The sequence below is a fragment of the Lolium perenne genome, chromosome 4 (genome assembly GCF_019359855.2).
Source record: "Lolium perenne isolate Kyuss_39 chromosome 4, Kyuss_2.0, whole genome shotgun sequence".
Classification (NCBI taxonomy): Eukaryota; Viridiplantae; Streptophyta; class Magnoliopsida; order Poales; family Poaceae; genus Lolium; species Lolium perenne.
Genome location: NC_067247.2, coordinates 330,357,015 through 330,378,355, shown reverse-complemented (window position 1 = coordinate 330,378,355; position 21,341 = coordinate 330,357,015). Strand labels below are relative to the sequence as shown.

At 51.8% G+C, this 21,341-nt stretch overlaps 1 protein-coding gene across 1 annotated transcript; it reads right to left on the bottom strand.

Annotated features, from left to right (window-relative positions):
• Window positions 1-11,899: 11,899 nt before the first annotated feature.
• Window positions 11,900-13,583, bottom strand: LOC139830693 (cytochrome P450 CYP94D108-like). The gene has a single exon (XM_071819382.1). The coding sequence runs from the start codon at window positions 13,498-13,500 to the stop codon at window positions 11,932-11,934; it is 1,569 nt and encodes a 522-aa protein (XP_071675483.1). The 5' UTR covers window positions 13,501-13,583; the 3' UTR covers window positions 11,900-11,931.
• Between the last annotated feature and the right edge of the window lie 7,758 nt (window positions 13,584-21,341).

Here is a 21,341-nt window from a genome sequence, read left to right as displayed (position 1 = left end):
ATATAATTTCCGTCAACTGTTGATCTTCCGAAATATTGCATTCTGACGGCGCTTTTTCCAGCAGAATCCTGACTCCGGTGCGCGATCCTCCAATAATCATGAAACATGCAAAATAGATGAAATAACATAAGTATTATCTCCAAATATGAAATATATCAATGAATAACAGCAAATTATGATATAAAATAGCGATGCAAATTGGACGTATCACATCTCTTATGATCCAATCATATGCTTGCAAGCTAATCAGACGACATTCCACCGAGAGGGCCCAGAGTATATCTATCCGTCATCAGGATGGACAAATCCCACTATTGATCCATATGCCTCAACTCATACTTTCCAAATACTTAATCCCATCTTTATAACCACCCATTTACGCAATGGCGTTTGATGTAATCAAAGTACCCTTCCGGTGTAAGTGATTTACATGATCTCATGCATGGTCGAAGGACTTAGGCAACTATGTACCGAAAGCTTATAGCAAATTGAACTTAATGACTTGATCTTATGCTATGCTTATTTGGGTGTGTGTCCATTATATCATTCACCTAATGACATAACCTTGTTATTAATAACATCCAATGTTCATGATCACGAAACCATGATCATCCATTAATCAACAAGCTAGTTATACAAGAGGCTTACTAGGGACTCCTTGTTGTTTACATAACACACATGTATCAATGTTTCGGTTAATACAATTATAGCATGGATGTAAACATTTATCATGAACACTAAGATATAACAATAACTAATTTATTATTTCCTCTTGGGCATATCTCCAACATAAAGCTCCGCACATTATGTACTTGAGAGATCCTAAATAATGGTGTGCAAATGGAGAACTACATGGGAGCTGCTCTTGAGGTCACTATATGAAAGGATGATAGATCATTTGATGTCATTCGTTGACATAGACATACATACCTCTCAAAAAATATTTTTAACACTCCTATTGCATTCAAAAAAAAAGCTCTAGCACATGAGTAATTTTGCTTCCCTCTGCGCAGGGCCTTTCTTTTAATTTTATGTTGATTCTTCATCTTCTTTATTTATGCACCAATTAAGAGAGCATAGTTGTCATTCTAAGTATAATGTGCATAGTAATCTGGAAGAGTGATAATAACTTCTAAGATTGTAGATGTGCTGTTGCTACTAGAGAGAAAACAACAAGGTTTTGTCTAAGGATAATTCTATTGTTTACTTTACACACATTGCTTAATGCGATAATCTTTTGCTTGCAACTTAATACTGGAAGGGGTTCGGATGATAACCTGAAGGTGGATTATTAGTCATAGACCCAGTTGGATTACGATCTATGTATTATGTTGTAATGCCCAATTAAATACGACAGTAAATTTTATCATATCATAGCATGCATTATCATGCCCTCACAATTATCAATTGCCCAACTGTAATTTGTTCACCCAATACATGTTATTTGGAGAGTTACCACTAGTGTAGATAGCTGGGAACCCTGGTCCTTCTATCATCATCATTGCTCTACAGTCAACTACGCACTGGAATACTTTCTGGTGCTGCTACTGCTCTCATATTACTGCTACTGTTGTTGTGTTACTATTACTATTGCTCTCATATTACTACTGCTTTCACATCACCCTGTTACTAGTGCTTTTCCAGGTGCAGCTGAATTGACAACTCCGATGTTAAGGCTTATAAGTATTCTTTGTATCCTCTTGTGTCGAATCAATAAATTGGGGTTTTACTTCCCTCGAAGACTGTTGCGATCCCCTATACTTGTGGGTCATCATTGCATGGTCGACATTCTCACAACAAAATTTAAGAAAGTTACTACACACTAATATAAGAGAAGTGTTGCGGTCAAAACCCACCGGCGGGCAGCGACGGGCAACACAGTAGAGCCGGGAACAACTTAGGGCTGCGGCTGGCCCTGGTCCCTCCGAGCGACGGCCCGCAAAGCCTCTGGTACACACGTCCGATGCTGGTGCAAGGGCGTGCCACCTGACCTATACCTGGCCAGGAAGGTGATGGAGATGCCTCGCTTAGTTTCCTGCATGGCATACACGTAAACATTAAATACGAGCCTCGATCGGCTCTCAGGTTATCCTGTGAATCGGCTCAAGGAGCCGATCCACCCATGATTCGCACGAGGTGCACGAATATATGGTGGTCCTGCTTGATCAAGATAAAGCTAAAACGATCTACGACGATTTAGGGTTTTCACCGCATAATCGGATCATCCTACTCACGATTGGGCCTCGCGGCCACGCACGGTGATCGTAAGCCGATCCTAGACAAGGCCTAAAAACCAACACGAGGTTGATCCCCGGAACATCCTGTCTAGGACTAGCAAACGACACCCTACGTGCCGCTGGATCCTCCAACCCTTTGTAAGGCCTAACTATTGCAGATATTAAACTAATCCTTGAAGAACAAGGAGCAACCGTAACGGATCAGATCTACTAAATAATGATCAAGCGGGGTGCCGCCCCTACACCTAAGATAGGTGTAAGGGCGGCTAGATATGCAAGGGTTGCACTACGACAGCATATGATATGAAGAACAATGCTAACCCTAACACATCTAAGATAACTACATTGCTCACCATCAAAAAGGCTTCAGTACGAGCAACGCATGAACAACGTAATAAGCTTGTGCTGCCTAGATCGCAAGATGCGATCTAGGCAGCATGATGCTTACTGGTAGAAACCCTCGAGACGAAGGAGTTGGCGATGCGCCGAGATTGATCTGTGGTTGAACGTTGGTTGTTGTTTATTCCATAAACCCTAGATACATATTTATAGTCCAGGGGACTTTCTAACGTGGGAATAATCCCCACCGTGCACGAGACAAACTCTACCTAAACGACACGTATCCTACTATATTACAGATACACGGGCCAACTAGCCCAAACTTTGCATAACAGGCCGATTCACGTATTTCTTTCGTATATAATCTTCAAGTCCATCCTGATCGTGGCCCACCTCTGACTCGGTCAAATTCTGGTGATAACACATGCCCCCCTGGTTTTGGAATTGATAATTCCAAAATCACTCTGTTTTTTCTTCGTTGGGTCATGTCGTGTCAGGTCAGAACCGTCGCAGTATTCTTCATCATGATGATCTGCCTTCTCAACTTCTCTGCACGATTTGACAACTTTGGCTCCACCTCCTCGGAAACTGCTCGAGCAATAAATTTCTATCCCATCCCCCTTTATTTACAGCATCGAACAGTTCACCTCTTCATCCCTCTGCTCCCAACCAGCCGTCAGCCAAAAAACCCTCTCCTTCCATAGCCATGTCGTCCTCTTCCTCCTCTTCCGTTTCTCTCCAATCCTCTTCCTCAAGCGAGTCGATCCCAGAGCACGACCAGATGGAGGCGTACAACCGGCGTGCTCCCAAGCATTGGGACAAGCGGGAGTGGGACTTCGATTTCGTACCAGAGGGCGAAGACCTCGTCTGGTCAGATGGGGCCATGCCCCTCACTGACGGGGAAGATGACCTCTGGTTCCTGGTTGACGGAGCACTGGAGGCGGAGAGCAACGACGACGACCCTCCCTTCCGAGGTAAATTCACCTCCGTCACCAAAGAAGAAGAAGAGGATGACGAAGACGAAGACATCTCCTCCGACATGAAGAAGGAACAGGAGGACGACACCTCCTCCGACGAACCGCCGCCAAAACGCATCCGGGGCTGGGCTTGGTCAGACGAGGACGATGATAATGATGAGGAAGAAGCCTCTGCTGAAGGTCACAGTAGCAGCAACGAGGAACTCGTTGACAGCAGCAATGACGGCAGCTACCCCAGCGATGGCGAAGACAGCAACAGCCCTTAGAGTAGGGATCTACTAGCATAGGGTTAGCAGTAGTAATCTGTTCCCTTTTGTCGAACAATCGGCTTCTCTTTGTAAGAAATCTTATTATCAATGAAAACTTCCTTTGATTTTGCCGATGTCCTCTATGCTGATTTAGCCGATTTTTCCTCATCTGACTTTGTCGACTGTTAGCCTAATCAACGCTCAATGACTGATGGCAACACATCAGTCTCTCGCGATAATCTGCGAGACAGGCCGATGACGACAGCATTTGGCACAGCCGATCGCAGCAGGCCTGCGATTTGGTCTTGAGCAGGCGTTTTTAAGAGAACCCTGGAACTGTCGCTGAATCAGCTTGGATGCTGAAACTGATAACTCTGTAACAAAAGCACCACTCTTTAGGACAATTGCGATGTAGAGCCAACCGATTCCAATCAAATTGGCTCTCCAGGGCCAAGACCTTTTCGGACGAGTTGCCCCCCAAGCCTCATCCAAGGCGGGAACAGTGACGAGTCAGCCAAATGTGTTACCATCGGCCTCCAAGTTATAGTGCAGAACCAGCCGATCCCAACAAAATCGGCTCTCCAGAGCAAAGATTTTTCAGGGCGAGCTGCCCCCCGAGCCTCTTCAGCTCCCATCAAAACGTGGCAGGGAAACTTACGCCCAAAGAAACGACGCACTGAAAGGGTTCGGAAAGATCAGCAAATTCGTACCTTGAACTTAAGAAGCCTTAACATAATGGCTTTCCGACTCCTCCTAGTTCAATCCTTTGCGCCTTGCTGATCAGTTCGGCTCCTCATCTTTGGCAGACTGATGCAACTTCCGGTGAGGATGTTTTGAATTTCTGATACCCTCCAAGACTCTGGACGCAACAACCTCTGAAAGTAACATCGACTAAGCCGCCACCTTAATCCACACCAGGCAAAAATGCCATAGCCGCTTGATTCGTTATCGGCTGTGCTCATGCTTCTAGGATAGGTAGAGCCTCTCCTTGTAACTCAACAACTGCTCCATCAGCTGTACATCTTGAGTCGATGGCCATGCATCGGCTGTATACCCATTATGAGTATATGTGGATTTTTTTTTACTGGCCGATTTTTCTAATCGGCCCCCAATGTTTCACTGCACACATGTTCCCCTGCACATGTTCACATGTTCATCGTGTTTAGGTGCCCCCCGAGCCGAATCTGTCAGGTAACTGCAGATATCGGCTCTGTAGTTTAGCCAAGGCATTGCATTTGCACGTCGGCTCCGGCAGGACCAATGTTGATTCTTCTTAACTCATCAGCCGACGTAAAACCGCTGCCAAGTAAATTGATGTTGAGCACAAGCAAAACATGTGGTGAGGATAATTTTGGCCGATTGCTGGAATCGGCCTCCATATTGATCGAAGCGCTTCAATGAAGGTTTTGTAATATTCCTTCATAGATCTTTGGGAGCCGATCCCAAGGATCGGCCTCGCCATACTTGCTCATTGGTTTGCTCTTGCTACACGGTCAGGCCAGTGGATAAAACCAGCCTAACCCTGCCCTTCGTCACGTCGATGCGCTCGCAGTCGTCCAAATTGATACCCGAGAGGGGCTCTTGGCCTGCTGCTTCCCACGCGTTCATGCCAGCCGTTGAAATTTCGGCTGAGTCATCGGCCTGGACGACCTCTACCTCATCTCCATCCCACTGTATTATGCATTGGTGCATCGTGGAGGGAATGCAACAGTTGGCGTGGATCCAATCTCTTCCTAGCAGAACAACATAGGTGCTCTTGCTATCGACGACGAAGAACGCCGTAGGGATAGTTTTCCTTCCTACGGTCAGATCCACGTTCAGAACACCTTGTGCGTCAGACGCTTGGCCGTTGAAATCGCTCAATGTCACGTTGGTCTTGATTAGATCCGAGCTAGAGCATCCCAACCGACGTAGCATAGAGTATGGCATAATGTTGACTGCCGCTCCGGTGTCCACCAGCATCTTATTGACAGGCCTCCCATCGATATAACCTCGCAAGTACAGGGCCTTCAGATGTCTGTAGCTTCTTTCTCGTGGCTTCTCAAAGATAACCGGCCGTGGGCCGCAGTCAAGTTGTGCCACAGGTGCCTCATCTAATCCTGGAGCATTGAACTCTGAAGGAAGGATGAACACCATGTTTGTGCCAGCCGATGTCTCATCATCGGCTTTCCTTTGCTTGGGGCGCCACTCCATTTTCTGTGGTCGACCCTCCTCATCCAGGGTTCGCTGAATTTTCGCAGCCAGATCAGACCGCGCCTTTCTTAGCGTGTGCAGGTATAACCTTTCGGCTTCCTCCAAGCCACGCAATCGCTGAACCCTACGCTTTTGGGAACGGCTGAGTCCATCAGGGCACCACCTTGGCCGGTGGTACCTGTCTTCTTCTTCTTCTCCCTCGTCTTCTGAATCCTCGATATCTTCCAGCCGAGGGGACTCAGCACGTTTGCTTTGTGGTGGGAGAGGCCCTAGACGTTTGAACACGGACACGTTGGCTGCCTCCTTCTTCTTCTGGTTGCATTCTGGGCAATTGCCGATTGTGGGCAATCGGCTCATTCCTGAATCCCAGCAGTGTCTGAAGAAGGGGCAGTCCCAATGCCTATCTTCGTCGCCTTACTCCCTTGATTTTTCTTTGGCACGGCGCTCGTACTCCTCCTCATCGCGATCATGCCGACGATGTCTTCTGGCTTCTCTAGCCAGACGATCTCTTTCATCATCATCGCTGGATCGTCGGCGTTGGCCATACTGACTCACATACTTGTTGAGGAGGTGATCAGAGAGGGGTCGCTGATATCTTATGTTCTTCACTTCTCCCTCTGTGACGTAGCGCTTGCCATCGTGACGGAGCCGATCGCGTGGAGCGGCCTCCTCTGTGTTCTTGCTACGAGAGCAGCTGCCCTCGTCTCCATCCTTGCCAGAGTGGTGCCCAGGTCCTACCATGTTGATGCTGAACGAGGATCCTGGCTGGCAACTTTCAGTGTAAGTGCACTCCACCATGTTAACGGCGGGGAAAGGGTGAGTGTCGACCTTCATGGCGTACTGGTTGAAAATCAGACGTCCTTGTTCTATCGCCATTTGGATCTGCTGACGCCACACCCTGCAGTCGTTGGTGGCATGGGAGAGCGAGTTATGCCATTTGCAGTATGGCTTTCCGTTCAGCTCCTATACCGTGGGGAATTTGAGACCTTCGGGTATCTTCAACTGCTTCTCCTTGAGCAGGAGGTCGAAGATTTGCTCAGTTTTGGTCACGTCAAAATCAAACCCTCTGGGCGGGCCTGGTGGCTTTACCCATTTGCAGGACACGGGGGTTGCCCCCCGAGTCCATTCAGCCACTGCTACCTCTTGATCTCCCGCAGAAACTTCGTCTTCCTCTGCTTCGACCAGGACTACTGCACGCTTGAATTTGTCCTGGTACAAGTCCGGGTGGCGCTGTTCATATCTTGTGACGCTTTCGAACCATGTGCGCCCGGTGAAGGGTAGTCTCGCTTGGGAGGCCATGTCCTTGATTTGTGAGGCAAGGCCCACCACCGCCAATTCGATCGCTTCTTTTTCGGTCACACGAGCCGAATAACATCGGTTCCTTAGATTTCGAAGCGCCGGATGTAATGCTGCCACGGTTCTCCACGCTTCGACGTATCTGTGCTAGATCGGCAAGGCCGGACTCGGAAGCTTCTGAGTGAAACTGCATGTGGAACTGTTCTTCCAACTGCTTCCAAGTCCGGATCGAGTCTGGTGGCAACGAAGTGTACCACCCGAAAGCCGATCCCGTGAGGGACTGTGCGAAGAACCTCACGCGTAGTGGATCCGACGTTGAGGCCGTTCCTAGCTGAGCCAAATATCGGCTCACATGCTCGATGGAGCTGGAACCATCTGATCCACTGAACTTGGAGAAGTCAGGGAGCCGATACTTGGGTGGTAGCGGGACCAACTCGTATTCATCGGGGTACGGCTTGGAATAGCCGATTGTCCTCCTTTTCGGCACCATGCCGAACTGGTCCCTGAGGATCGTACTGATCTGATCCGCGGTGCTGGCTGCAGGAGTCGAACTCTGAAGATTCGCCGGGGTGGCGTACTTAGCCAGCCATGCTTGCTTTTCTAGCTCTGAGCCAACTGCAGGAGCTATGCTCTGGAGGTTCGTTGGGGTGGCATATTTAGTTAGCCACGTCTGCTTCTTAAGATCTGTTGCTGACGTTCCTCCTGCTTTCCCAGAAGTCCCTGCTGTCGCGGCCTGGTTTGTGAGCGCCCAGTTACCGCAATCTGGCACATATGTGCACATGTACCCGTGAGGGATCTCCTTAGGCGCCTCGTGCAAGAACTGGCAGTCACTAGGGTCACCACCGATCTTGTAGACGACGAATGCCGGTGAATTCGGCACTTCTGGTGCTGCCAACGCAAATGGCAGCGGTGGACGGGACTGGAGTGGCATCTCTCCTTGGTGTGTCCCGAGAGCTGGTCCTGACGGAGAGTACTGGTGCCTCATGATCTCCTGGATCACCCGGAGTGCAACACGCTCCAAAGTGTTCACCAGGTTCTCAGAGTGGCGGTGTAGCGAGTGAGCCACCATGTAGTTGATCTCCTGACGTAGGGACCTGGTGCGTTCTTCTGACGGGGCAGAGAGGTCTATCCCATCGAGTGCACCATCAGGCGAGAACCCCTTCCACCTGATGCCATGTGAACGGGTTCTGTGAAAAGAGCCGATGAGGTCGGCTTCAAGGATTGCTTTGACCTCGTCATACTTCTTCTTGAGCTCGTCGGTCAGATCCTCGTACGTGATCCGGGTGCCGTCCGCCATCTCAGATGTAGATGGCGATGTGGTTGATGACGAAGCTAGTCCCACCGGGCGTGCCAGAATGTGTTGCGGTCAAAACCCACCGGCGGGCAGCGACGGGCAACACAGTAGAGCCGGGAACAACTTAGGGCTGTGGCTGGCCCTGGTCCCTCCGAGCGACGGCTCGCAAAGCCTCTGGTACACACGTCCGATGCTGGTGCAAGGGCGTGCCACCTGACCTATACCTGGCCAGGAAGGTGATGGAGATGCCTCGCTTAGTTTCCTGCATGGCATACACGTAAACATTAAATACGAGCCTCGATCGGCTCTCAGGTTATCCTGTGAATCGGCACAAGGAGCCGATCCACCCATGATTCGCACGAGGTGCACGAATATATGGTGGTCCTGCTTGATCAAGATAAAGCTAAAACGATCTACGACGATTTAGGGTTTTCACCGCATAATCGGATCATCCTACTCACGATTGGGCCTCGCGGTCACGCACGGTGATCGTAAGCCGATCCTAGACAAGGCCTAAAAACCAACACGAGGTTGATCCCCGGAACATCCTGTCTAGGACTAGCAAACGACACCCTACGTGCCACTGGATCCTCCAACCCTTTGTAAGGCCTAACTATTGCAGATATTAAACTAATCCTTGAAGAACAAGGAGCAACCGTAACGGATCGGATCTACTAAATAATGATCAAGCGGGGTGCCGCCCCTACACCTAAGATAGGTGTAAGGGCGGCTAGATATGCAAGGGTTGCACTACGACAGCATATGATATGAAGAACAATGCTAACCCTAACACATCTAAGATAACTACGTTGCTCGCCATCAAAAAGGCTTCAGTACGAGCAACGCATGAACAACGTAATAAGCTTGTGCTGCCTAGATCGCAAGATGCGATCTAGGCAGCATGATGCTTACTGGTAGAAACCCTCGAGACGAAGGAGTTGGCGATGCGCCGAGATTGATCTGTGGTTGAATGTTGGTTGTTGTTTATTCCATAAACCCTAGATACATATTTATAGTCCAGGGGACTTTCTAACGTGGGAATAATCCCCACCGTGCACGAGACAAACTCTACCTAAACGACACGTATCCTACTATATTACAGATACACGGGCCAACTAGCCCAAACTTTGCATAACAGGCCGATTCACGTATTTCTTTCGTATATAATCTTCAAGTCCATCCTGATCGCGGCCCACCTCTGACTCGGTCAAATTCTGGTGATAACAAGAAGACATAATAATCATTATTCAATTCATGGTAGTCCCAGGGTTTCTCCATTCCCAAGAACAAATGCACTACTCGCACATGGAGGAACATAAGATCATCATGATTATATGAATGGAGTATGAGGGATTAAACAAGTACACGTCCAAATCCACACTAGGGTTTGGAATTGACACGAGATGGATGAAGGGGTTGATGATGGTGGTGGAGATGGTGATGATGAAGGTCGATGTTGCAACCTCCAAGATCTGAGTTGCGGTGGAGATGGATGCCCTTCTGCAAGTTTCCCCTTTTTTAGATCCCTTCCGGAGGTGAGATTTCAGTGTTTTGTAGTTTCTTTGTGTTTCCAATCTCTGATCCAATTACACGGGTGAAAGTACTCGACGAGGCGGTTCCAATGCCGCTTGGATCGGTCGGACGGTATGGGCGGCCACGTCGTACTTTTGGTTGTTAAGCGCTTATAACTCGCGTCTTCACGAGTTGCCTCCTTGGCTTGACCCCTAGCTACGTGGCTAATTGTATGGAAGGTATTTATTGCTTCCAATCATCATATTGTGCGCAAAAATGATCACATTAATTTTTTTGGTCATCAACATTATTATTCACATATCCTATTGAAACAAGCATAATAGGTGCGCGCAAGCGCGGTAAAATAGTAAAATTCTACACTACTAATGCGAAGGACATAATGTAAAGGATGATGCAAATGCATTCATGATATTCCCAAGCATATATTATTTCTCGTCCCCGAGCAAGATAACAACTTAAGGAACAAGGTTATCATGTTCTTGGAGATCTAGTCACTATAAACAAATGACAACATTGCAGCATATAGTAACTTCAAAAGATATAGAACCATACATGAGCTCTATCATAACGACACCGATCAAATGATTGGAGAGTCTTCCACAATTAACTTCATTACTAATTTTAATGAGAAGAATATCCAGAACATAACATAGATCATTAAATCCAACCGAATGAGTGTTGCGAGGCAATCCCAAACGTATTTATAGCTTCATACATTATCATGGGCTTGTGGCTATTCTGGAGCATGAGCTAGTAAAATAACTTAAGTTTTTCTGAGAACATGAACTAGCAGTACAAATGCTAATGGAACATCCTAGCGCCCAATAAGAAGCTTGTAAGCTTTGGCAATCATGTAAAGCTTATACTTCCATCCCATGTCCCCTTACACACTAGAACTCTCTATTATATTGTTTCTAAGCTAGATATTCAAAAAATCTAGAAATAAATGTTGATGTGTTTGTTAGACACCGGAGTCATACGCTTGAAACCTTGCACCACAAAATCTATAGCATCTACAAATAGCCTCAGACACGTAGTGAAAATTCAACATGTATGCTTCAAACATATAACTACTTATACTTATCCTTCATATATCACATAACCTCAATTAAATTGTTTTTCCTAAAATTAAATACTAGGGATACACATGTAAAACGAGTGGAATGACAAAGAAACATACATCCACTGCTTATTTGGTGCATATGTCTGAGTGTTTGGTGATACCACAAGTGAGACTATGAGCCATAAGATTAAATTATTTCAAAGTTTTAGTGAATCAAAATACATAAATAATTACTAATTACTAATGGGTGCATACATATAAATGTGCATCTCAATTATTCGGCCGTCCATCGATGGAAATTAGGTCTACATTTGAGGATACAAATATGATGCTTAGGTAATGAGGCAACAAGACTAAGTATTAAAAGAGAGCCCAAAAGAGATAAAGGTGGGGAAAATTAACAACATCAAGTACACACGCAAATTAATTAGAAAAGAGGCGTTAGTGTGGTCATGCCATCGCAATGAACTTGGGAGTTAGAAGAACAAATGAGGTCGATGGGGCCGCGGGATTCTTTTAGAGAAAAGTTAGAACATGTGGCCTAAAATACACCAAACATTTTTATTACAATACTTGTTGAATATTCCAATTTTCATAATTCATTTCCAATTACTCAATTTGAGGTCTTATGATATTCAGCTTATTTTGCATGATATAGTTAAAATAGTGCTGCAATGCAACCTATATTATCAAAAATTATTCAATCGTAATATGTCATATTGCAAGCTATAATATCAATGATTATAATGAATTAATTTTGATTGTTGGACTCAAATATGCCCCGAGCCTTGACCCTAACAGGGAGCCCGTCTACCATCCGCAGCGTCAGCGACGGCACCTGCCGTGGTCGGTACCCGCCGTCCACCTCCAGCTTGAACTCCTCCAGCACGCACGCCACGATAGACTTCATCTGGATGTACGCCATCTCCTTGCCGAGGCAGATCCTCGGCCCCGCGTGGAACGCCACGTAGCGGAACGGGCTCTCCGGCCGGAACGTCCCATCGGCCGTGTCCAGCCACCGCTCCGGTCGGTACGCCCGCGCGTTCTCGCCCCACACGGACTCCATCCGCCCCGTCGCGTATGAGTTGTACGCCACGAACCACCCCGCCCCCACCGCTGTGCCGTCCGGCAGGACGTCGGCGGCCTTAGCCTGCAGAAAGTTCACCGGCACCGGCGGGTACAGCCGCATCGACTCCGTGATGGCCGCGTGCACGTAGTGCATCTCCCTCAGTTCGTCGAGGTCGAAGCCGGCATTGTCCAGATCGCTCCGCGCGCGACGGGCGCGCACCGCGGCGACCTCGTCGCGTATACGGCGCTCCACGTCGGGACGTGAGGACAGCAGCCAGAAGAACCAAGTGAGCGCGGAGGACGTGGTCTCCCGGCCGGCGAGAAGGAAGCTAATCACCACGTCGCGGAGGGCCGTCTCGGTGTAACTGTCGTTGTGGCTCGCCATGAACCTGGACAGGAGGTCGTGCTTCTCGCAGCCCATGCTCATCTCCTTCCGCCGCGACCGGATGATGCGATCGGCATAGCCGTGCACCATGGCGATAGACTCGCGCAGCCGCCGCTCGGAGCCAAGATTAAACGCCTTCTTGATTTTCCAGAATCCTGGGACGGCGTACCGGAACCTGCCCGCGCTGAGATTGGCGGCGTCGCGGAACGCGTCCGCGAACCTGCTGCTCGCGGTCTCGGCTTCCGGGCCTGCGCTGGTGCCGTCTTCGTCTCCGTCGGGGAGCTGGCGCGGGTCGTGGTCGAAGGCGACGCGGCAGATGTTATCGAAGGCGTACCGCTCGAGCGTGTCCTGGAGGTCGACTGGCTGGCCGGAGCTCACGGCACGGCGCAGCAGCGGGAGGAGCCGACCGTGGAGCTCGCTGTGCACGCTCTGGGCCACAAAGACTCGCAGAGAGCGCGTGTTGAACTCGTAGCTGGCGGCCTTCCGCTGCGCACGCCACGCCTCGCCGTCCGCGTTGAAGATGCCCCGGCCGAGGAAGTCGTGGAGGATGGACCCGAAGCGCGGGCCCTTGGGGAAGTTGTCGAAGCCGGCGCGCAGGACGTGCTCTATGTTCGCCGGGTTGGCGGTGATGACGCCGGGTACGGCACCCGGCCGGCGGAAGACAAGCGTGCAGGTGGGCTGGCGCGCGAGCACCTCGGTCATCCAGTCCATTACGCGGTGCCGGTTAGCCAGGAACTGCGGCAGGTGGCCGAGCAGCGGGTACGGCTGAAGCCCCGCCTTCTTGTTGACACTCCGGGCAGCATGAAGGACCAAGAATGCGCCGAGGAAGAAGAGTGGTAGCAGCAGCAGCAAAGCTGCCATCGCCATGGTCGCTGGAGTCTAGCGTACGTGTCGGGCAGTGCGTGGGGGGTTATCGATGTGCGTGGTTTGTTAGAGTGTAGGTGAAAGGGAAGAAGATAAGTAAGCAGAGGAGGAAAAGAGTGTGGTGGTGGCCGTGTCCCGTGTTGGGCGAACCGGTTGGGGTGGTGGAAGCGTCTTCGGCTGACCGCGCAAGTCCTGCCGCTGCCGGTCGGCCGCCGTTATGCTCGGAGACCGGTGCTGCGAAATGTGAAACCTGATTCCTCTTTATCACTGCTTTTCGTTACGTTCAGTGGCAGCACACCATTGCGGTGGAAACGTCTTTGCCCGCCACTGGTAATTCTTGTGCTGACGGCGCAAGTGCTGCCAGTCGGCCGCTCTTACACTCCACGACGGACTCAGATTCGCTGAGTACATAAGGGTCGGGCAGAGTTGACTGGGTCGTCACATCACATTCGGGGCATCCGCAGATCAATATTCCGCACATATTCCACGGTTTAGGAAAATTATACTCTACATATTCCTATCTAAAAAATATATTCTTGGAGGACATGAAGGCTTCTCATGCCACTTGCGGTCCCACCCATCCCGTCACACTATCATGGCCATCCATTGCCTTCTATTGCCATGTGTGGTCTACCCCTTCCTGCATATCGCCACTGATCACTGGGGTCTACTTTTCGTGGGATGTCGAGGTCGAAAGTTCGGAATCAGGGATACACCATATTCCCTTTATTTGTTCGGTATAGGGGTGACCAACGAACATCCAGATCTCTACCCTCTTCGCTTGTGCCGATGAACACGCAAACGCACAAGAACACACAAAATTTCTTCCCTCTTCGTTTGAGCCTATAGGACGATGTATGAAAGAGACTAGTACATAACTGAATGGACTACAATGAGTTAGGACCATTTTGATGAATGCTTACCAACTTGATCATGGTTCAAATGGTTTGAATTGAACTCTAGCTATTGCTTTTGGATGTATACTATGCCATGAAGGAATGAACTAGACATGATTAAATTTGGACTATTTTGATGACTTATGGTTGCTTTTATATGGATACTATTGTTGAAATTACACACAAAATACAACTTAGATTTTTATTAGCATGATGGTAAATGTGGGAGGTATGCTCACCCTAGCTATGAAAGTGGTGAGTTGAACCCAATTTTAGCCATTCCGTTCCAATTTTTTGGTCTCAACCAAACAGAAAACGAAACCATCCCATTACACATTTTGTCCCAAACAAATGAAACGGCCATTACAGTGAAATGGAACAATTCCACTATATTCCATTTCATCTCATTACCAAACACACCCTAACATCCCTACGACATGCATATCGGATTGGTATTGATCTAGGTGTTGAAGAACGATGGATTTACAACGGATGAGAAGATCATGTCGAGGTTCCCGAGAACAAGATCTTCTATGGGAACCTCTCTCTCTCTCCCTCTCTCTACTCTTTTCCCTCCCTTCTGCGATCGTCATGGGTCCCTCCTCCGCTAGGCCATGGTCCTCCTTTTATAGCTTAAGGGGTTACCACAATGGCCTTGGATGTTGTTCATCTTGCTCCGGCTTCTCTCTCGCATCTTGGGCCTTGGCGCGGGGCTATGCTTTGCATCCTCCTTACCTTGTTGTGTATCTTGTTTCACCGTACCTTGGAGCCCGCCAGGCCTCCCGGGTTTGATAGTCTTCCCAGCTTTATCAGAAGACGAAGACATGCCTTGGCACGTGTCGCCCGCATGCCTTGGATATGCGGGCCGCTCGACTCGGGGGGGGGGGGGGGTCACTGCTTACGTCTTCCCCCGGGGTCTTAGATTCGGATGCGTTGGCATGCTTCCTGGTACAGCTTTTCCGAAGGACCTTGCAGCACTGCAAGGCATCCATTATGGCCTCCGTCTTGGCGCTCACCGCGATAGGCTACGGCACACAGTGATGGAGGCCATGGCGAATGGAGAGGTTCTTGTGGGTGTGCTCGCGGAGGTAGAGGTTCCCGTGAAGGTGTTGCTGTCAAAACCCACCGGCGGGCAGCGACGGGCAACACCGTAGAGCCGGGAACAACCTAGGGCTGCGGCTGGCCGAGGTCCCTCCGAGCGACGGCCCGCAAAGCCTCTGGTACACACGTCCGATGCTGATGCAAGGGCGTGCCACCTGACCTATACCTGGTCAGGAAGGTGATGGAGATGCCTCGCTTAGTTTCCTGCATGGCATACACGTAAACATTAAATACGAGCCTCGATCGGCTCTCAGGTTATCCTGTGAATCGGCTCAGGGAGCCGATCCACCCATGATTCGTACGAGGTGCACGAATATATGGTGGTCCTGCTTGATCAAGATAAAGCTAATGCGATCTACGACGATTTAGGGTTTTCACCGCATAATCGGATCATCCTACTCACGATTGGGCCTCGCGTGTCGTGGTATCGTCACGGCATATGCCATAGGGTGGCTAATCGAAGTGGTTCCTGAGGGATCTCACGGCGGTATCCGGATGCGGGTATGGGCACGAGCGACACGGCGACGTACCCAGGTTCGAGGCCCTCCGATGGAGGTAAAACCTCTACTCCTGCTATGAGTGTATATGATGATCACACGATACAATGGTGCTCCTAGAGCTGTGTCCGGCTGCTCCTGAGAGGCTAAGGGAGACGATGGTCTCTCTCACAGGGCAGCTCTGTAGGTGGGTGAAAGTAATAAATGATCGATCCCCTGCACGAGAGGGGGTAGTGCGGCTTATATAGGCACCGGCACTTTACATATAAGACCCTATAGTTTACTGGCCGGCTTGGCCGGCTCCGGCCTCCGCTCCTTCCCGAGGCGATGACGTCAGGAGTGGTTGAGGCATCGTGGCCTGTCCCATCCGACTGCCACGGTCAGCGGTATGGAGAGGAGGTGTCCCTGTCTCCGTCAGCCACTGTAGCCAGTACGGATCGTCGTAAGCCCTGACGGCCTGTCCGGCGCGTGGCACTATTGCTCCACAGTGCCCCGCGTTTTACGGAAGATGGAGTCAGCGTGGACTTTGGGAACCCGGATCACCAACCCGGTTCCTTCCAGTGCAAGACTCGCTAGCCTCGAGTCGGTCTGAGGTACAAACCCCAGTCGGATATGGCTTGTAGAAGCCGGCCCAGCTACAGCATTGGTGGCCGCAGCCAGGCCGACTAGGACCTAGAGCCAACCGGCTTCCGGACCAGCCGGCCACGGCGCCAGCCGGCTGCTCCTCAGCCGGCCTTTGCCGCGAGCCGGCCGGTGGCCAGCCGGCTGCTCCACGTCCATTGCCCTATCCGGGGTCTTCCCCCCGACATTAGCCCCCGAAGCTGGCAAGGTCCTGCGTTTAGAAGGACCTAGGCAGGTTTTCCTGGCTTCTTGAATATATTTGACGGCACTTGGAGGGGCCGACTGAGGATTTCCTTTCAGCCGGCTGCGCCCTCATCCGGCTCGTTCCTGCCGGCTGCTCCCAGCCGGCCGCTTTTTACACTTGTATAGTTTTTGCTTTCTCGCAAGATCTGATGGCGTCTCCGCCTTGCTGACGAACTTTGGTTCGGATGGAACTTATCGTCCGGCTCCGGCTTGCGGCGCGCCGGAGTTTCCGCCGCCTCGGGCCCTGCGCCCGACTTGACTGGTCTGACGCCTGGCCTGGCGGTCGGTTCGTCTGGTCACATCAATGTCCCTCCGGATCCGGTGCGGTAGTGGGCGACGTGGTGTGGCCGTTTCTGGTAACGGTAGCGGTCGTGGGAGGAGTTACGGCGCAGTAAATCCGGAGACGTGGCCCACGTCGGCCACTTGGAGGCCAACCGCCCGCCGCGGTCGGCTATAAATGCCGCGGGGGCGGTATCGAGGCGGCACTTGCCCCTTTCTTCCTCCTCGCGCTCCTGCCTCGCTCCTTCTCTTCACTCGAGCTCTTCGCTGCTCCGACGCCGTTCCTCTTCCGTTCTTCTAGCGAACCTCAGCGAGCGGTTGCCCCGACGATCTTCCGCCGAGCTGCCGCCGCAAACCCGCCAACCCGGCGCCACGGGGCCACGCGCATCGACGGCGCGCCCTTCTCCACCGCGATCTCCTCCGGCGAGGAGCGGCTCTTCTTCGCCCTTCCGCCTCTCCTGGACCTCCTCTTCTTCTTCGTCCCCGATGGCCCAGCCGAGCGGCTCCTGGAAGGGTTCCTATATGCAGGAGGACGACATTGCCCGGCTCGTGCGCCTCCGCCGCATCCCGGCGGGGGTGACTACCAGGGCGCCGGGCGCGGAGAAGGAGCCTCGGCCGGAGCCCGGCGAACGCGTGGTCTTCGGCGCGCATCTCGACCGCGGCTTGGCGGGTGAGTCTTTTGTCTTATGCCTTCCCTTTTGCCGGCTTTCGGCCGTCGGCTGCCGGCTTAGGTTGGCAGCCGGCGGCAGAAACTTGACTTTTTTCGAAATCTCCATCTTCGGGCTGGGGGCAGTCGGTTCTTGCCGGCTGCCGCCAGGCTTACTTTGGAACTTCGGAATCTCCATCTTCAGTGGGGGCGATCGGATCTTGCCGGCTGCCGCCAGGCTTACTTTAGGACTTCGAAAATTTGCATTTTTCAGCTTATTTCGGCTTTGATGGCTTCTGACATGCTTTTCTTCTATGCAGCGGCCTTCCCTGAGGCGCAGGAGGAGGCGTTAGCGGCTGTTGGCAGGGCGCGGGAGGATCGCCGGTAGGCCACTGGGGAGCAGAGCTCCGACTGCTTCACCATGGACGACTATCTGGCGTCCATCGCCGCCCGCGTGGAGCCGGTCACCAAGCTTGGCTGGGAGCTGCGGAAGGCGGCGGAGGAGCTGGTCCGACTGCTGTGGCCGACGGAGACGCTGCCGGAAGATCTCTCCAATCTCATCGCTTGGCTGGACAGGGCTCCCGACCGCTTCTTGGACTGGAAGGAGTCGGCCACGCGCGCCGGAGCCGATATGGCGCTATCTTTTGTGCTCTCCTGGTATAACGAGGTTAGCCTCGACCAGTTGGAGTTCCGGCGCGCCGACGTGGAGGACAAGCTCCCGGCGGAGAACAAGACTGCTCGGCTTGCCCGCGCCTGCGCCATTGCCGACTTCGTCGACAAGTCCATCTTCATCGCGGACCCGAATCCGCCGTCTGACGACGAGGAGGAGGAGGCTGAGGACGAGGAGGCGGACGACGTGCTCGAGGATGATCCGGCAGCCGGCTCTGCTGATGCTCCTCCGGCTGGTCCTGGTTCGGCCGGTGCTTAGCTTCTACCTGTCTTTCGATTGTTGCTTTTGCAAGACAATTCGTTAAATCCCCGGGATGCCGGGTGCATATGTAAGACAATATTATCGCCCTTAAATTATGTCACACTTTAATGTGTTTGTTAATCATTTTGCGCGCCGAGTTGCTTTCTTTCGACTCGTTCGCTTTTTCCCATCCGCCCCACTCTTTGGCTGTGCCCTTGCCGGTCGTACGTCCGATTTGCGATCCGTCGCCGGATCAAGAGCGGGCCGCTGGGTGAGGCCGACAGTATTTCAGTCGAACGAGCTGAATTCGGCAATCCGGCGCTTTTATGAAAAGTTGCAAGTCAACTCGCTTTTACTCTTTCCCTTAGTCGTTTTTCGCGTGCCGGCTCCCTAGGCCTTACTCCCGCCAGCCGGACAGCCGGGTTGCGGTCTGTAGCTGGATCGGAAGCCGGCTGTCGGAAACCGGATCACGTTACTGAGCCGACCGTGTGAGAGGGTTCAAGCCAATTGGCGAAACAAGGTAAAGTACGCGAAAAACTTGTCGGAAACGGCGCCCTAGGCGCAAGCTTTTTCATAACTTACAAAAGGGGTACAAGGGATACATACATTCCTGCTCTCATGTGTAAAATGGGCGGAGTAACCTGACATTCCAGGGACGTTTAGTCTCCTCGTCAGCCTTGTCCGGCTTGTTTTTCTTAGCCTCTTGGGCATCTATGAGATAGTAGGAATCATTGCCCACTGCCTTGCTCACGATGAAGGGACCCTCCCATGGGGATGACAGTTTATGCTGTCCGGCTGTCCGCTGGATCAGTCGGAGCACTAGGTCTCCTTCTCGGAATGCCAAGGGCTGGACCTTCCGGCTGTGATAGCGTCGGAGGCTTTGCTGGTAGATAGTAGATCTAGACTCAGCCAGCAGCCAGGCCTCTTCGACCAGGTCAACTCCATCTTCGCGAGCTTCTTTGGCTTCGGCACGTGTAGAGCTTGATCCTTGGCGCATCATGCTCGATATCGCCGGCAGACGGCTTCGGCCCCGTATACGAGGAAAAATGGTGTGAAGCCGACCGAGCGGTTGGTCGTTGTGCGCAGGCTCCACGGACATTGGGCGGTTCTTCGATCCAGCAGCCGGCTGCTCGCTCGAGCGGCTCCACCGGTCGGGGCCGGATGCCGAAGCTAGGACTAAGCCGTTAGCCTTCTCCACTTGTCCGTTGGACTGCGGGTGTGCCACGAGAAGATAGGGCCATCCGGATCCCCATTTCCCCGCAATAGCGAGAGAAGATGCCTTGGGAGAAGTTGGTGCCGTTGTCGGTGATGATGGTGTGGGGGTAGCCGAATCTCACAATGATTTCCTTGAGGAATGTGACGGCTGTGGACCCGTCCAGTTTCTTGATTGGCTTGGCTTCGATCCACTTGGTGAATTTGTCAATCATCACCAAGAGATGTGTCATGCCGCCTCGCGCTGTTCTGAATGGGCCTACCATATCCAAGCCCCATACGGCAAATGGCCATGTGATGGGGATGGTTTTCAAGGCGGAAGCCGGCTGGTGTCTCTGCTTTGCGAAGCGCTGACAGCCGTTGCACTTCTTCACCAAATCCTCTGCGTCTCTGAGCGCAGTCGGCCAAGAAAACCGTGCCGGAAGGCTTTGGCCACTATGGCTCTGGATGAGGTGTGATGTCCGCACTCTCCTTGATGGATTTCTCGTAGGAGTTCAATCCCTTCAGCCGGCTCGACGCACCGCTGGAACACCCCACTTACGCTGCGTTTGTACAGCTGGTGGTTGATGATGGTATAGGCCTTGGCCCTTCTCTCAATCTGCCTGGCCTGGACTCTATCATCAGGCAGCACACCGTCGGTGAGGTAGGAGAGGAATTCTTGTGCCCATGAAGGTACGCATCTTATCTCGAATACGCTAACCAACAGGGCCTCCTGCGTGGGAGCTTCCGGGTTCGACTGCATGGTCGCCGGGTTCGGCTTGCTAGCCGGCGGGTTCGGCTTGCTAGCCCCCGAGTTTGGCGATGAAGCCCCCGGGTTGGACTGAGAAGTCCCCGGGTTCGGCATGGTAGCCGGCGGGTTTGGCTTGTTAGCCCCCGACTTGGGCGATGAAGCCCCCGGGTTCGGCTGAGCAGCCCCCGAGTCAGCCGGCACGAATATTGAATCCGAGTCCGGTGACGGTACGATGGACGGCTTCTTGAGAACCGCCAAGGCGACACCCGGCGGAATAGCTTGCCGGGTTGAGCCAATCTTGGACAAGGCATCAGCCGCCTCGTTGTTTGCTCGTGGCACGTGGTGGAATTCGCAGCCGTCGAAGAAGCCGGATAACTGCTGGACGTGGAAGCGGTATGAGGCCATGTTGGCGTCCTTCGCGTCCCGGCCGCGGATGCTTGCTGTATGACCAAGTCGGAGTCGCCGAAGCAGAGTATGCGACGCACGCCAATCTCCTTGGCCAGCTTCAGCCCATGAATGAGCGCTTCATATTCCGCCACATTGTTGGATGCGGCGAAGTGGATCTGCAGGACGTAGTCCAGCCGGTCTCCCTTAGGAGAGGTGATGACGATGCCGGCTCCCAAACCATTGCGCATCTTCGAGCCGTCGAAGTGCATCTTCCAGTGTGTGGAATCCGGCACAGGCGGTAGGTACTGCATCTCAGCCCAGT

Bases quoted from the DNA above. Each gene is read 5' to 3' on its own strand.
- LOC139830693 (XM_071819382.1), bottom strand. From the start codon at position 13,500: ATGGCGATGGCAGCTTTGCTGCTGCTGCTACCACTCTTCTTCCTCGGC.